Raw genomic sequence first — 15,837 nt, forward strand, 5'->3', positions numbered from 1 at the left:
CTATATTTAACCTTCATTCACAAATGAGAGCTTTGCAGGATATAATATTCTGGGATGGCAGTTTTTCTCTCTTAGTACCTGGGCTATGTCTTGCCATTCCCTTCTAGCCTGTAGGGTTTCTGATGAGAAGTCTGCTGTGAGTCTGATTGGAGATCCTCAGAGTAATCTGACGTTTCCCTCTTGCACATTTAGGATCTTTTCTTTCTGTTTCACTGTGGTGAGTTTAATTACAACGTGTCATGGTGAAGATCTCTTTTGGTCATGGTTACTAGGGGTTCTATGAGCTTCCTGTACTAGGATGTCTCTGTCCTTCTCCAAACCTGGGAAATTTTCTGCTAATATCTCACTAAAAAGGCATTCTAATCCTTTCTCCCTCTCCATGCCTTCAGGAACTCCTAGAATGCGAATGTTGGTTTTTTTAATAGTATCCTGAAGATTCCCGACAATATTTTTTAGATTTCTAATTTCCTCTTCTTTTCTTTGGTTTGACTGTATCCTTTCCTGTGCTCTGTCTTCTAAATCTGATATTCTCTCTTCTGCTTCACTCATTCTGTTTTTAAGGCTCTCTAATGTGTTTGTCATTTGATCTATTGAATTCTTCATTTCATTATGATTTCTCATCACTTTCACAGTTTCATGTTCTACTAGTTGCTTCATTTCATTTTGATTCCTCCTCAATATTTCATTTTCACGAGAGAGATTTTCTATCCTGTCCAGTAAGGATTTCTGTAGTTCAAGCATTTGTTTTTGAGAACTTCTTAATGTTCTTATCAATTTTTTGAGATCCACTTCTTGCACTTCTTCTATCTTGTCATCTTCATAATCTTGAATTGGGGTGTCTTTATCATTTGGGGGCGTCATAGTGTCTTCTTTGTTCTTGTTACCTCAGTTTCTGCGTTTGTTTGGCATTGTAGAGATATTCTTTGGTTTCTTCGCTGTGGTGTTTTTTCTTGTTATACTATGACTCTAGATTAAGTGGACTGTCTGCTTTTGATGGATCCTTAGAGGCTGAGATGGGTGTGGCCAGAGAGCTCTGTTTGGTTCTTCAGGGTTAAGGGTGTGCCAAAGGTGACTCACTCAGTGTGTTCTCTCGCTCGCTCTTTTTTTTTCTTTTTGACTCAGAAGGGAAGTAATTCCGCACAGCTGAGTGGAATTGAGGGTAGCTGATGTATGAAATCTGGCCCCTGTTGGTATTTGCTCTACCCCAAGGACCACACAAAGTGTCTATGCAGCCCTCAGTGTGGTCTCAAATTTCTCAGCAGTCTCTTACCGGGTTGCCAAGGTTACTGAGTTTGTGTACTCCATGAGTTCTCTCACCCACCCTTAGATTTTCACAGTCTCAGTTCGTTAGCTCCACACTTTCACTAGGTTCTAACCTCCAGCTAGTTCTCCCCACCAGAGTCAGGTTTTTCTGCTTGGCTGATGGCGTGCGCCACTTAAGTATGTCCAAAATGGTGCCTGCTCTTTGTCTTGCTCAGCTTTGTAAGCTGCGTGGAGACAGAGGCTAGTGTCCGTGCCAGTTCCCCTTATTTATTCGTTTTTTTTTTTTTTCTCTCTTCCAGTCAGCCTGGTGAACTTTCCCCAGTGGGGCTTCAAGCCTCATTCCCTCTAGGCTCTTTCTGCCTTTCCCTGCCAATGACTCGGGTTACCGAGGCTTTTGTCTCACCTCCCCTTCCAGCACTGGCGTACAGACTCCGCGGCTCGGCTTCCACGGCTCGGCTCCCACGCCTCGGCTCCCGTGCCTCGGCTTCCGCGCCGTGGGCGTCCTTGCTCTCCCCGTAGTTCCTCCGTGTCACATCCACTAGATCCGGAAGAGTTTCCTCTGTAATTTTTTGCCGAGCCTTTTCCTGAGACTACAGTAACTCCACTTTTATTAAACTATCTTTTCCTGGACTATCAGTGCGCGCCCTCACTATTCCGCCATCTTGGCTCCTCCAACAACAGGAATTTTTATGGGAAAATGGCAGGGCCACATCATTGCTTATCAATAGTGTAAATGGCCTCAACTCTCCAGGTAAAAGATACAGACTGGCTGAATGGATTAAAAAATAAAATCCATTTATTTGCTGCCTACAAGAAACACATCTCACCAACAAAGATACAGGCAGACTGAAAGTGAAAAGATGGAAAAGGATATTCCATGCTAATAGAAACCAAAAAAGAGCTGGTGTGACGATCCTAATATCAGACAAAATAGACTTTAACACAAAAACTGCTAAAAGAGACAAAGAAGAACACTATGTAATGATTAAGAGATCAACACAACAGGAAGATGTGACTATTATAAATGTATATGTACCTAATTACAGGGCACCTGGCTATTTAAAAGAAATTTTAATGAATCTAAAGGAAGATATAAACTATAATACAATAGTAATAGGGGACTTCAATACCCCACTTTCAGCAATGAACAGATCAATGAGACAAAAAATCAGCAAGGAAACATAGTTAATCAACACTATAGGCCAAATGGATATCTACAGAACTTTTCATCATACAGTTGCAGAATACACATTCTTCTTACCGGTGCATGGAACTTTCTCTAGGATAGATCACATACTAAGCCATAAAGTAAGTATCAGAAAATTCAAAAAAATTGAAGTCCTACCATGCATCTTCTCTGACCACAATGGAATTAAACTGGAAATCAACAACTCATGAATCTCTCGAACATATTCAGACACATGGAGACTGAACAACATACCTCTGAATGAACAGTGGGTCATACAAGATATCAAAAGAGAAATAAAAAATTTCTAGAAATGAATGAAGAAGAAATACAGCATATCAAAACATATGGGATACAGCAAAAGCAGTGTTAAGAGGAAAGTTTATAGCCATTAGAGCCTACATCAAAAAACTGGGAAGGCACCAATAGTGAGCTATCAATGCATCTCAAGGACCTAGAAAAACAATAGTAAACTAAACTCAAAATTAATAGAAGAAAAGGAATAATTAAAATTAGAGAACAAACAAGATTGAAACAAAAAAATACAAAAAATCAGCAAAACAAAGAGCTGGTTTTTTAAAAAAAAATACAAATCATTGACCCAACTAATTAAAAAAAAAAAGAACCCCCAAATCAATAAAATTAAAGATGAAAAAGGAAATGTAACAACAGACACCACAGAAATAAAAAGAATTATCAGAAATTACTACAAAGAACCGTAATGCCAACAAACTGGGAAACCTAGAAAGTAGATTCCTGGATATATAAAACTTACCTAAAATGAACCATAAAGACATAGAAAACCTAAAGAGACCCACAACCAAGATAGAAATTGAATCAGTAATACAGACCCGCCCAACAAAGAAAAGCCCAGGACTGGACAGCTTCACTGCTGAATTCTACCAGACTTTTAAAGAAAAACTAACTCTAATTCTTCTCAAGTTATTCAAAACATCTGAAAGGGAGAGAATCCTCTCAACTTCTTTCTATGAAGCCAGCATCACCTTAATTCCTAAACCGGGAAAAGATGCAACAGAGAAAGAGGACCACAGACCAATTTCCCTGATGAACACAGACATAAAATTTCTCACCAAAATACTAGCCAATTGAATCCAACAACACATCAGAAAGATCATTCACTCAGATCACATGGGAGTTATCTCTGGTATTCAGGGATGGTTCAACATTCATTCGCAAATCAATCAATGTGATAAATCACACTAACAAAATGAAAAACAAAAAACATACGATTATCTCATTAGATGCAGAGACAGCATTTGGTAAAATTCAGCATCATTTCATAATGAAAACTTGGAGCAAACTGGGTACAGAAGGAACATTCCTCAACATAGTCAAGGCAATTTATGACAAACCCATGGATAGCATCCTATTGAATGGGGAAAAGTTAGATGCATCCCCACTGAGATCCAGAACCAGACAAGGACATCCACTCTCACCATTGCTATTCAATATAGTCCTGGAAGTTTTAGCCAGAGCCATCAGGCAAAAAAAGGGAAATCAAAGAAACACAACTTGGGGAGGAGGAAGCCAAACTATCCCTATTTGTATATTACATGATTCTATATATGGAGGATCCAAAAGACTCCACTAAGAGGCTATTGGAATTCATAAAAGAGTTTTGTATGGGATATGTACACCATAGAATACTACACAGTGGTGGAAAAAATGAAATCGTGTCATTTGCAATAAAATGGATGCAACTGGAAAATATTATACTTAGTAAAATAAGCCAGTCCCAAAAGGACAAATACCACATGTTCTCCCTGATCTGTGGTAAATACAGTACCTAAAAGGTAATCTACAGAAGTGAAATTGACACTTTGAGATGTGATGATTTTGAGCAACCCTTGTCTCGACTGTTTAGGAACAGTTTTTTTTTCCAGATTATTTTTTGAGCTGTTTACTTAGTATAGAGTTAATTTTACAAGTATAAAGTTAATTGAAAATAGATCTTAATAAAAAATAGGAATGGGTTCAGGAGAGGAAGGAGGAAGAAGGATGGGAGTGTAGGTAGGAAGGCAGGTAGAGTGGGAAGAATCACTATGTTCCTGAGTGGTACTTATGAAATGTATGAAGTTTGTATACCTAAAACAAAAGGTTTCTGGGGAAAAAAAAAAAACTCAGTTGTCATAATCAAGCTCTCTTAAATAAACTGTTATCAGCTTTATAAAGACAGAGTTTACATATATCCCAGAGTAACCACAGAGAAAACACCTACAGAAGTACACAGAAGAAAACAGAATCAAAGCATATCAATATAAAAATTACCAAAATACAGAGAAGGATGAGAGGAAAAGACAGACTGGGGAAACAAAAGACTAGTAAATAACAATTAACAAAATGGCAATAGTAAATTCTTCTCTACCAATTAATCACTGCAGCAAAAGCAGTACTAAGAAAGTTAACACATAAGGAAAAAACAAGTAATTCAACCTAGTTTTACATCCCAAGGAACTACAAAAACAAACTAAGCCCAAAGTTACCAGAAGGAAGTAAATAATAAAGATCAGAGAAGAAATAAACAAAACGGAAAATAGGAAAATATATCAATAAAGCTAAGGGTCAGTTTTTAGAAAACAAATTGGAGAATGTTTTATCTAGACTTACTAAGAAAAAAGAGAAGACTCAAATAATATCAGAAATAAAAAAGGAGACACTACAATGGAAGTCACAGAAATGCAAAGAATCAGAAGAAAATACTATGATCAATTATTTGCTAATAATCTATACAACCTAGAAAAAATGAGCAAATATGTAGAAATATACAATCCACCAATATGAAATCATAGGGGCTGGCGCCATGGTGTCATGGATAAAGCTGCTGCCTGTGATGCCAGCATCCCATATGGGCAACGGTTCAAGTTCTGGCTGGCCCACTTCCAATATAGCTCCCTGCTAATGTGCCTGTGAAAGCATCAGAAGATGGCCCTGCCAGCAATGTGGCACAGCAGGTTAAAGCCCCAGCCTGCAACACAAGCACCCCATATGGGCACCGGTTCAAGTCTCAGCTGCCCCACTTCCGATCCAGCTCTCTGCTCTGGCCTGGGAAAGCAGTACAAGATGACTCAAGTCCTTGGGCCCCTGCACCCATGTGGGAGATCCAGAAGAAGCTCCTGGCTCCTGGTTTCAGATCAGCTCAATTCTGGCCGTTGTGGTCATTTGGGGAGTAAACCAGTGGATGGAAGACCTCTCTCTCTCTCTCTGGCTGTACATCTCTCTGGAACTCTATCTTTCATACAAATAAAATAAATCTTAAAAAAAGAAAAAAAAGAAGACAGCCCTGGATCATAAGTGGAGCAGCCGATCCAATATGAAATGTGGGAATCCCAAGCAGGGACTTACCCCACTTCACCACACCACCATTAATTATAAAAAACATTAATGTCAATGCTTCTCAAATTCTTCCCAAAAAACTGAAAGGAAAGAACATTTTTAAGCTCTTTTTGTTAGGTCAAGATCATCCTGATATCAAAGGTAGAAAAAGACACAATAAGAAAATTAAGGGACTATATCCCTGATAGACACAGATTTAAGAAATCTCAACCAAATCCTAGCAAGCTGAACTCAACAACACATTAAAACATTTACACAATATGTTCATGCAGGATACGTCCCTGGGATGCAAGGATGAAAAACCAGTTAATGTGATACCACATATTAACAGAATAAAGGATAACAATTCTACCTGTCTCAACTGATGCAGAAAAAATAATTTGTCAACATTTAATACTGTCTTGATAAAAAGTCAACAAACTAGAAATAGAAGGAAAAAAGTATCTCAACATAATATAAGTCATGATAACATTTACATGAGAAGCAAACATGGCAAAATGCTAAAAAAAAAAAAAATTGTTAAGGGGCCGGCATTGTTGCATACTGGATAAAGCTGCCTTTTGCAGTGCCAGCATCCCATATGGGCACTGATTCAAGTCCTAGCTGCTCCACTTGCGATCCAGCTCTCTGTTATGGCCTGGGAAAGCAATAGAGGATGGCCCAAGTAGTTGGGCCGCCACACTCACACGGGATCCTAAAGAAGCTCCTGGCTCCTGACTTCAGATCAGCGCAGCTCCAGCCATTACAGCTAGCCATCAGAGGAGTGAATCAACGGATGGAAAACCTCTCTCTTTCTGCCTCTGCCTCTCTGTAACTTTGCCTTTCAAATAAATAAATCTTTTTTTTTTTTTTTTTTTGACAGGCAGAGTGGACAGCGAGAGAGAGAGACAGAGAGAAAGGTCTTCTTTTTGCCGTTGGTTCACCCTCCAATGGCCACCGCGGCCGGCGCACCGCGCTGATCCGATGGCAGGAGCCAGGAGCCAGGTGCTTTTCCTGGTCTCCCATGGGGTGCAGGGCCCAAGCACCTGGGCCATCCTCCACTGCACTCCCTGGCCACAGCAGAGAGCTGGCCTGGAAGAGGGGCAACCGGGACAGAATCCGGTGCCCCGACCGGGACTAGAACCCGGTGTGCCGGCACCGCTAGGCGGAGGATTAGCCTAGTGAGCCACGGCGCCAGCCAACAAATAAATAAATCTTTAAAAAAAAAAAAAAAAAGGTTAAACCTAAAACAGAAACAATATTAAGACAATACAAAATGCGGGCCCGCACCGCGGCTCACTAGGCTAATCCTCCGCCTTGTGGCGCCAGCACACCGGGTTCTAGTCCTGGTTGGGGCACCGGATTCTGTCGCACCTGCCCCTCTTCCAGGACAGCTCTCTGCTGTGGCCAGGGAGTGCAGTGGAGGATGGCCCAAGTACTTGGGCCCTGCACCCCATGGGAGACCAGGAGAAGTACCTGGCTCCTGCCATCAGATCAGCACGGTGCGCCGGCTGCAGCGCACCGGCCGCGGTGGCCATTGGAGGGTGAACCAACGGCAAAGGAAGACCTTTCTCTCTGTCTCTCTCTCTCTCTCACTGTGCACTCTGCCTGTCCAAAAAAAAAAAAAAAAAAAAAAGACAATACAGAATGCTTTTAGTATTTGAAAAATAAATATGGAATCAAAAAGTTGTTTATGAAAAACTGAAACTGAAAGTTTTCCTAAATGATCAGGAACAGGACAAAAATGCTCATGCTCACCATTTCTACTCAAAACTGTACTATACTATAAGCAAGGGAAATTCAGCAAGAAGTAATAATGTCCCTGAGTCCTAAAGACTCCAAAAAAAAAAAAAAAAGCCTTTTAAAATGTTAAATAAATGAATTCAATAACATCGCAGCATACACAATACAGTTGTGTTTCTATACATTAAACACTGAAAAGGAGATTAGAGCAACAATGTATTTTACAATAGCACCAAAAAGAATGAAATACTTGGGGCTGGCGCTGTAACGCAACGGGTTAAAACCTGGCCTGAAGCGCCGGCATCCCATATGGGTGCTGGTTCTAGTCCCGGCTGCTCCTCTTCCGATCAAGCTCTCTGCTATGGCCTAGGATAGCAGTAGAAGATGGCCCAATTCCTTGGGCCCCTGCACCCACATGGGAGACCCAGAGGACGTTCCTGGCTCCTGCCTTCGGATAGGCTCCGCTCCAGCCATTACAGCCATCTGGGGAGCGAACCAGCAGATGGAAGATCTGTCTCTCTCTCTCTGTAACTCTTTCAAATAAATAAAATAAATCTTTAAAATAAAAAAAAGAATGAAATACTTAGGACTAAAACTAAAGAGACAAAACACTTGTACATTGAAAATTATGTAAATAAATCTTTTTAAAAAGGGGGGGGGGGGGGACCGGCAGGTGGTGTAGCGGGTTAAGCCACCGCCTGCAGTGCCAGCATCCCATATGGGTGTCAGTTTGAGACCCAGCTGCTCCACTTCCGATCCAGCTCTCTGCTATGGCCTGGGAAAGCAGTAGAAGATGGCCCAAGTCCTAGGGCCCCTGCACCTGTGTGGGAGACCCGGAAGAGGCTCCTGGCTTCAGATTGGTGCAGCTCCAGCCGTTGCAGCCAATTGGAGAGTGAACCAGTGGAAGACTTCTCTTTCTCTCTCTCTGCCTCTCCTTCTCTCTCTGTGTAACTCTGACTTTCAAATAAATAAATATTTAAAAAAAAAAAAAAAGAAAATTATGGAACATTGCTGGAATTTAAAGAAGACATAAACAAATGTCTTTCCACAGACTGGATAACTTAATACCATTAAAACATCTACACTATCCACAATCTAAAGATTCAGTACAATCACTATCAAACTCTAAATGCATTTTTTATACAACTGCACAAAACATTTCCACAATCCACACGGAACCAACCACAAGAGAGCCTGAAAAGCCAATCAACCTTGAAAAGGAACAAAGTTGGAAGCACATACTTCCTGATTTCATGCATATTATAAAGCTGCAGCTACAATAAATAGAACAGTGTGTAACTGGTACGAGACATAGTATACAGACCAACAGAAAAGAATAGAAAGCCTGTAAATTAATCCACACATACCAAAGTACTTCAAAAAGTTCATGGAAAATGGAATCAAAAGATAAATTTATTTTGGTGCAACAAAACTGAAATTCATGCATAGTTTTTCATCACATCTATTTTCCATGAATTTTTGGAAGACCTCTCATACATGGTCAACTGATCATCAACAAGAATTCCAAGTATCAACAGGAAAACAAATGATGTTGGGAAAGCTGGATATCCACATACTAAAGAATGAAACTGGACCCTCATCTTACTCAATATATAAAAATCTACCCAAAGCAGATTACAAACTTAAAACATAAGAACCAAAGGTATAAAACTTCTAAAGAAAACATTAAAAAAGCTTCATGACATTGGTCTTGACAGTGATTTCATGGATATAACAAGAAAGGCACAGACAATAAAATGAAAAATAGGCAAATAAGACTAAATCATAAAAACCTTCACTCAGCAAAGGAAACAATAAACAGAGTGAAAGGCAACCTTAAAGACTAAGAAAATATTTGCATATTATGTATCCAAGGATTTAACTTATAAGATACATATGGAACTTCTACAACAACTTACTAGCAAAAAAAACAAAATATGAATGGGAAACAGGTACATGAAATGATACTCAATAGCACTAAATCAATTGGGAAATGCAAGTCAAAACCACAAAACCATCTCTTTTCTGATTTGTGGTAAATAATATATAGAGTACTTCAAAAAGGTTATATATACATATATATATATGAAATTGAAATCTTGAGATTTGATTATTGTTTACAGCCTGTGGCTATACTCTCGAGGAATAGTGGTTTTTCTACTTACTACTTGTTAAATTCTTTATTTATTGGAAGATTAAGCTTGTGATTATAAAGTAAATTAAAAGTATGTCATCACAAAACTTTAAAAATAAGGAAGGAAGGGAAGGTGGGAACAAGGAGAGGAAAGAGGAAGGGTGTTCTTAGAACTGCATATATGAAATACATGAAATCTGTTCCCTTTATATAAATAAATTATTCAAAATTTAATAAAAACAGAAGATAACATGTGTTAGCGAGGTTGTGAAAAAATCAGAACTCTTGTACACTATTGGTAGAAATAGAAAAATGGGACAGCTGCTATGGACATAGCATGAAAGAGCCTGTAAAAATAAAAACATAACTACTATACGATACAGTAATCTTATTTACAGGTATTTATCAAAAGAATCAGGATCTCAAAGAGATACCAGCACTTTCATATTCACTGAAACACTATTCACAACAATATGCAGAAACAATCTAAATGTCCAATGAATGCTTCAAGAAAATGTGCTATATATAAATACAATGGGATTATCATTCAGCCTCAAGAAATAAGAAAAGTCTGCAATATACAACAACATGGGTGACACCTCGAGAACATTATACTCGATGAAATAAGCCAGTCACAAAAGGACACTCATACGAGGTACCTAAATAGTCAAATTCATGGAATCAAAAGGTGGAATTATTGTTGTCAGCAGTAGGGTATAGGAGGAAATAGGGAGTTGTTAATCAACAGCATAAAGAAGCAATCAAGCTGGATTTGACACTGTGGTGCAGTGGGTTAACCACCATCTGCAGTACCAGCATCCCATATGAGCCTTGACTGCTTCACTTCGATCTAGCTCCCTGCTAATGAGCCTGTGAAAAAAGCGAAGGTTGGCCCAAGTGCTTGGGGCTCTTACACCCACGTGGGAGACCTGGAAGAAGCTCCTGGCTCCTGGCTTCAGATCAGCCCAGTTCTGGCCATTTGGGGAATAAACCAATGGATGGAAGATCTCTCTCTGTCTCTCCCTCTCTCTCTCAACTCTGCCTTTCAAATGAATAAATAAATCTTAAAAGAAAAAAAAAAGAAGCAATCAAGCACAGTAGACAAGTTCTAGAATTCTGCTGTGCTACATTGTACCTAGTCAACAATACCTATATAAATTTAAAAATTTAAGGGGGCAGACCTGATATTAAGTGTTCCTACCACAGAAAAAAATTATTTTTATATGATAGAACAATAAAAGCTCTTAAATCCACTCTATTCTTACTTTTCAATTCCTACTTAAGTTTCAATGTATAGCATTTTTTTAAGATTTATTTATTCATTTGAGAAGCAGAGTTACAGACAAAAGGAGACAGAGATGGAGAGAGAGAGAGAGAGAGAGGTCTACCATCTGCTGGTTCACTCCACAAAAGGCCACAGTGGCCTGGACTGGGTCAGGCTAGAGGCAGGAGCTTTCACTGGGTCTCCTCTCTAGATGCAGGGTCCCAAGCACTTGGGCCATCTTTCACTGCTTTCCCAGGACATTAACAGGGAGCTGGAATGGAAGTTGAGCAGCTAGGACTCAAACCAGCGCCCATAAGGAATGCCGCAGCCACAGTACAGGCAGAAGCTTAACCTACTATGCCTTAGCACCAGCCCCAACATGTAGCATTTTTAAAAGAGTATAATTTAATAATTTGATTATACTCTTCAATATTAGAAAAGACAATATAGCATAACTCAAACAAAATCTAAAGTACTTAATTAAAGTAAAAATTTATAAGGGAGGATATTTGGCCCAGTGGTTAGGTCACTAGTTAGGACACCCGAATAACATATCAGAATGCCTACATTTAAGTCCCAACTTATTCCAGCTCCCCAATTCCAGCTTCCAGCTAATGCATGAACTGAGAGGCAGCACGTGATGGCTTAAGTAGTTGTGTCCCTGCCACCCAACATGGGGAACCTGGACTGAGTTTCTGGATCCCAGCTCCAAATCCCTGCTGCAATAGGCATTCAGGAGACAGAATCAGCAGATAGGAGCATTTGTTTGTTCTTTGTCTCTCTCTTTCTCTACTTCTCAGATAAAACTAATTTTTTAAGTTTACAAGTGAATATTTTAAATTTTTAAATCTTTGAATTGTCTTCTTTTCCCCTAGAAATTAGCACTTATCTATCACACTAGGACAATAATAATTATTAACTTACTTAATGAAAAAGAAAACACTGGCATTCCTATGTTAGACTTACTTTTTTTTTTTTTTTTTTTGACAGGCAGAGTGGACAGTGAGACAGAGAGAGACAGAGAAAAAGGTCATCCTTTTCTGTTGGTTCACCCTCCAATGGCTGCTGCAGCTGGCGCGCTGCGGCCGGCACACCGTGCTGATCTGAAGCCAGGAGCCAGGTGCTTCTCCTGGTCTCCCATGTGGGTGCAGGGCCCAAGCACTTGGGCCATCCTCCACTACACTCCTGGGCCACAGCAGAGAGCTGGACTGGAAAAGGGGTGCCGGGACAGAATCCAGCGCCCCAACCGGGACTAGAACCCGGTGTGCCGGCGCCGCAGGCAGAGGATTAGCCTATTGAGCTGCAGCACCAGCCACATTTTTTTAAAAAGTTAAATTTTGTTAACCATCCAGTATATATAGCCCTGCCAAAACAAAAACAGGACAATTCTCACAACTAATTCCTTCGATTTATCCTTTGTTATCAACAAGGTGTATGATCAAACTGAGAGACACATTTAAACCACTTTATGGTAAACTTCACACAGTGAGTGTTTCCTTTTCATAAGCTCCTATATTTTCCCCTAATTAAGCATGGTAACTTTTCAGTCTAAAAATTTATCACCATTACTCTACCTTATTCTACTTTCTTCCTTCTACTACGAAATCTACCACTACAATAACACTACACTTTAAAATGTGGTCTATTACACTAACCGATAGAATAAATAAAGGGGAGAGTGATCCAACATGGGAAGTGAGATACTCAGCAGACTCATAGAATGGCGGATGTCCTAAATAGCACTCTGGCCTCAGAATCAGCCCTAAAGGCACTCGGATCTGGCTGAAAAGCCCATGAGAGTATTTCAGGCATGGAAAGCCAAGACACTCTGGCAAAAAGATCTCTGTGAGTGAGATCCCAGTGGAAAGAACAGGTCTTCAAAGAGGGAGGTGCCTTTCTCTGAAGGGAGGAGAGAACCTCCACTTTGACTATGACCTTGTCTAAACAAGATAAGAGTCGGAGAACTCAAGGGGCTTCCATAGCCTTGGAAACTCATGACTGGTGCATAGGGAGATTACTGATGCCATAAACAGGAGTGTCAATTTGTAAAGTCAACAACAGGAGTCACTGTGCACTTACTCCTCATGTAGGATCTCTGTCCTTAATGTGCTGTACACTGAGGCTTAATGCTATAACGAGTACTCAAACAGTATATTTCACTTTGTGTTTCTATGGGGGTGCAAACTGTTGAAATCTTTACTTAATGTACACTAAACTGATCTTCTGTTAAAAAAAAAAAAAAAAAAAAAAAGAAACTATCAATTCCCAGCTTGACTCTCACTGGGATTAAACATGACAATAGGTCTGATCTGATTTCATCATCATTTAAAAAAAAATCATCTATTATTTTTCACTTTATGTTTCTGTGTGGGAACAAACTGTTGAAATCCTTACTTAAGGTATAATAAGCTGATCTTCTGTATACTAAGATAATCGAAAATGAATCTTGATGTGAATGGAAGGGGAGAGGGAGTGGGAAAGGGGAGGGTGGTGGGTGGGAGGGACGGTATGGGGGGGAAAGCCATTGTAACCCATGAGACGTACTTTGGAAATTTATATTCATTAAATAAAAGATAAAAAAAAAAAAAAAAAAATGTGGTCTATTTAATGATCCAAAGAACTAAGGTAAAAGGTGCTTATTACCTATTCAAATATAGCTTACCTACATCAGACAGTGTTTTGCATTAAGTTTTTTAAATTTCTGTGATGTCAAGTAAATAAAAGATATTTTGGCCCTGGTACAACCAGCATTTATAATCACAAAAGATGTTCAGTAATAATTTTGATCAGTGCTTATGAACTAATACCTTTAAAAGGTAATATATTTTTTGCATAAATTTGTTGAGGGGTTATTGATTTTTTGCTTCAGTAGACAAAAATTTAAATAATAATCTGATTTCGTTACCAGCAGTATCTCTCCTAATCCAAGCTGAGCACGTCCCAAAGTTTGCCAAGACTCCCATGAATGTGGATTGCACTGGACAGCCATTTCTGCCGCATGTACTGCTGGAAATATTTCATGAAGAGACATTAGGACCTATAAACCAAAAAGAAGAAAAAACCTGTCATTAATATACATAAACTATCAAAGTACTGACTAATAACCACCTTTTATTCTTTATAAATATGTTTTTAGTCTGGAAAACACAGCATTTCAGTGCATTTTTTTACCCCCTCCTCTGTCATTGAGAATCAGAAAATACAGTCGTCTTCACTCCTGAAATAACTAATGATGTTAAAGCATTTCCTTTCCAGTTATTGAACCTTACATCCAGAGGGTTAAAACCAAGCAGTCATTTTCTAGCTATGGCAGCTCAGAGCTATTTCAACTCCCAATCTCATTTTTATTTACTCTGTTTACAATATAGTTGATAGGGAACACTGGGTCTTTCTGGTAAACTAGGTAAATTAATTTGTTCAACCAGACATCCTGTGCCTAGGTAACTTCTTTCTGCTATAAAAATAATTTAAAATTCCATATGCCTTGTCACAAGTGCACTTTTCAAATCATACAAACCAGAAAAACCAGAGTTCCGGAGCCTTCTACCATAGGCTATAAGAAAGGACTGGAGTTTGTCTATAATCTTTGGGATCATTAACATTTTAGAGGATTTGTAATAAAAGCATCAAGTTCCAAACTAAATCATCATACAGTTCCCCACAAATCCTGCTATTATTATGTAACTATTTAAAACTGAAAATGTAAAGCATCCCAATGATAAGCCCCAAAACACTTCATTCAGTGAATTGAGTTGGATATTTATTGGATAAACTAAAAATCAAAGCTGATCAAAAGAATGTCCACATTGGATATTATCATCTGAGAAATATTTGTTAAGTATGCAGATCGAGCTGAATTATAAAAATTTCCTTCTAGAAATATGGTGAATGCTCTGTTGGAGACCTTTGAAGGATCTTGGCTAACCTAACTGAGGTGCTTGGGGGTTTGCTTTATGGGCTGTCCCACAGAACCTTAGTAATTTATTTTTAAAGCATAATTGCTATTTTTAAACTATTGATAAGCTACATATATTCTGACCTAATATATTTTTTAGAAAAATCTCATCCAGAACCCAATCCATGAACATTTTAAGGAAAACAGACTTATTGCTAAGTCTATTACAACTAATTTACAAGAAAAACAGACATTTTTCATTTATTTAAGAGATCATCAATAATGACTTTTTAAAAGATATCCATCTGCTCATATTTTATCATAGTTTAAAATAAGTTAACTACACTGTGAAAACAAATTAATTTCTAATTTGATGCAAAAGGCAAATCCATAAATACTATAGTGAATTTTTTCCCAAATAAATTATATTTGAAAAAGAAAATGAGAGGGAATGCTATTTTGGTCCATCACTGCTTACCAAGAAATGTAGTAAATTTCATAACATAAGCTCTTCATAATTATTACCTGTGATTTCATCTCATATAAGGTAGCATCATTTGGGGTTAACTGGAGTGCTTCATCCCACTTCTGAATTGCCTCACGATACCTGTGGTTATTAAAGTCACATTAATGTCATCTTTCTAGTAAGTCTTTGAGAACACATGAACAAATTTAAAAATCAGTTACTAGGGAATAATTGCTTTAGCAAAAAAATTTTGATTCAGGGACTGATGATAGTGACTTTTTTTTTTTTTAATTTATTTGACAGGTAGAGTTATAGACAGTGAGAGAGAGACAGAGAGAAAGGTCTTCCTTCTGTTGGTTCACTCCCCAAATGACCACTACGGCTGGAACTACACCCATCCGAAGTCAGGAGCCAGGTATTTCTTCCTCATCTCCCACGCGGGTACAGGGCCCAAGCACGTGGGCCATCCTCCACTGCCTTCCCGGGCCATAGCAGAGAGCTGGACTAGAAGAGGAGCAGCCGGGACTGAACTGGCACCCATGTGGGATGTCGG

The 15,837-nt window shown here is 38.9% G+C and overlaps 1 protein-coding gene across 7 annotated transcripts in view; it reads right to left on the bottom strand.

The window, feature by feature from the left end:
* The window catches only part of TTC33 (tetratricopeptide repeat domain 33), a 75,237-nt gene that overhangs the window by 16,880 nt on the left and 42,520 nt on the right, over nucleotides 1–15,837 (bottom strand). For all 7 annotated transcript variants that reach the window (XM_051853785.3, XM_008262149.4, XM_008262146.5 and 4 more), the window contains exons 3-4: nucleotides 15,344–15,425; nucleotides 13,829–13,960 (exon numbers count right to left, since the gene is read on the bottom strand). In XM_051853785.3, the coding sequence (XP_051709745.1) occupies nucleotides 13,829–13,960; nucleotides 15,344–15,425 (214 nt within the window). The remainder of the gene's footprint in view (nucleotides 1–13,828; nucleotides 13,961–15,343; nucleotides 15,426–15,837) is intronic.

This window comes from Oryctolagus cuniculus, chromosome 14 (assembly GCF_051225735.1).
Source record: "Oryctolagus cuniculus isolate XC-2025 breed Fujian yellow rabbit chromosome 14, ASM5122573v1, whole genome shotgun sequence".
Taxonomy (NCBI): domain Eukaryota; kingdom Metazoa; phylum Chordata; class Mammalia; order Lagomorpha; family Leporidae; genus Oryctolagus; species Oryctolagus cuniculus.